The 1,299-nt window shown below is 52.3% G+C and overlaps 1 protein-coding gene across 1 annotated transcript in view; it reads left to right on the top strand.

The window, feature by feature from the left end:
* Window positions 1–4: 4 nt before the first annotated feature.
* RPS2 (ribosomal protein S2) overlaps window positions 5–1,299 on the top strand; it is a gene marked incomplete at its 5' end in the record, with an annotated part of 3,856 nt that continues 2,561 nt past the window's right edge. The window contains 3 exons of the mRNA XM_009286604.2: window positions 5–61; window positions 283–372; window positions 836–943. Coding sequence (XP_009284879.1) covers window positions 5–61; window positions 283–372; window positions 836–943 — 255 coding nt within the window. The remainder of the gene's footprint in view (window positions 62–282; window positions 373–835; window positions 944–1,299) is intronic.

Raw genomic sequence — 1,299 nt, 5'->3', positions numbered from 1 at the left:
CCGCGGTAGGGGCCGAGGGAGAGGCCGCGGGGCTCGCGGAGGCAAGGCCGAAGATAAGGAAGTAAGTGGTTCCCGGGGCCGGAGGGGGCTGGACGAGGCTGCGTGGGGCCGTCCCGGGCGGCGGGGCTGGGCTGGGCTGTGCGGGGCCGGGCCGCGAGGGGCCGTGTGAGGGGCTGTGCCTGCTGCCGTCCTGAGAGCTGGAGCAGAAAGGGGAAGCCCCTTCCCGCGGGGCGCTGGCAGCTGGCGCTGCCGGTGACCCTTTTCCGCGGCTTGCTTTCCCAGTGGATTCCTGTCACCAAGCTTGGTCGCCTGGTCAAGGATATGAAGATCAAGTCTCTGGAGGAGATCTATCTCTTCTCGCTTCCAATCAAGGTAAGCGTCTGCGAACGTTTAAGTAACGAGCAGCAGAATCTTAACCTGAAATGCAGAGTTAGCAGTAGCTGCTGCATTTGCTGTTTGGGGTGCTGAGGTCACGCGTGTTCGAGTTAAAGGCGTAAATCAACAGAAGGTGAGGACCGATGCAGTCGCTCGTAGGGAAGGCTGGTGGGTTTTGCGTCCTGCATCCTGCCTTGTGTGGAGATGGCAGCACGTTGCTCGAGTGTTTCTCTAATAGTTCTGCTCAGCGGTGGAAAAAATGAAATTTTAAGTTGTTACGTTGGACTGCCTAGCAAGCTAGAATAAGTTTATGCCTGCAAAACTTAACATACTCAAATACCTGTTATTTGAAATACATATGCGTAGGATTGTTGAACTTGGGTTGGAGGAGCCTTTGCTAGCTGTGTTCGCTTTGTTTAAAAAGCGGGGCCTTGTGTGATTAAATGACTGACTCTCGCAGGAGTCAGAGATCATCGATTTCTTCCTGGGGTCTTCGCTGAAAGATGAGGTTTTGAAGATCATGCCTGTCCAGAAACAGACTCGTGCTGGTCAGCGTACCAGGTTTAAGGTAGCTTTTTTCTTCTGTTTTCTCACGTTGAAAACTTCGTGTGTGTTGCCTGCTGCTTTCTTGGTATCACATTAATAAATTAGTTCGAATGCCTTTATGGAATCATAGAATCATTGAGGTTGGAAAAGACCTCTAAGATCATCGAGTCCAACCGTCGACCCAACACCACCACCCACTAAACCATGTCCCTAAGTGCCTCAGCTACACGTCTTTTAAATACCTCCAGGGATGGGGACTCCACCACTTCCCTGGGCAGCCTGTTCCAATGTTTCACCACTCTTTCAGTAAAGACATTTTTCCTCACGTCCAATCTAAACCTCCCCTGGCGCAACTTGAGGCCATTTCCTCTCGTCCTG

This window comes from Aptenodytes forsteri, unplaced genomic scaffold (genome assembly GCF_000699145.1).
Source record: "Aptenodytes forsteri isolate BGI_AS27 unplaced genomic scaffold, ASM69914v1 Scaffold55, whole genome shotgun sequence".
Lineage (NCBI taxonomy): Eukaryota > Metazoa > Chordata > Aves > Sphenisciformes > Spheniscidae > Aptenodytes > Aptenodytes forsteri.
Note: the sequence above shows the minus strand (reverse complement) of the source record. Positions and strands in the feature narration are given on the sequence as shown.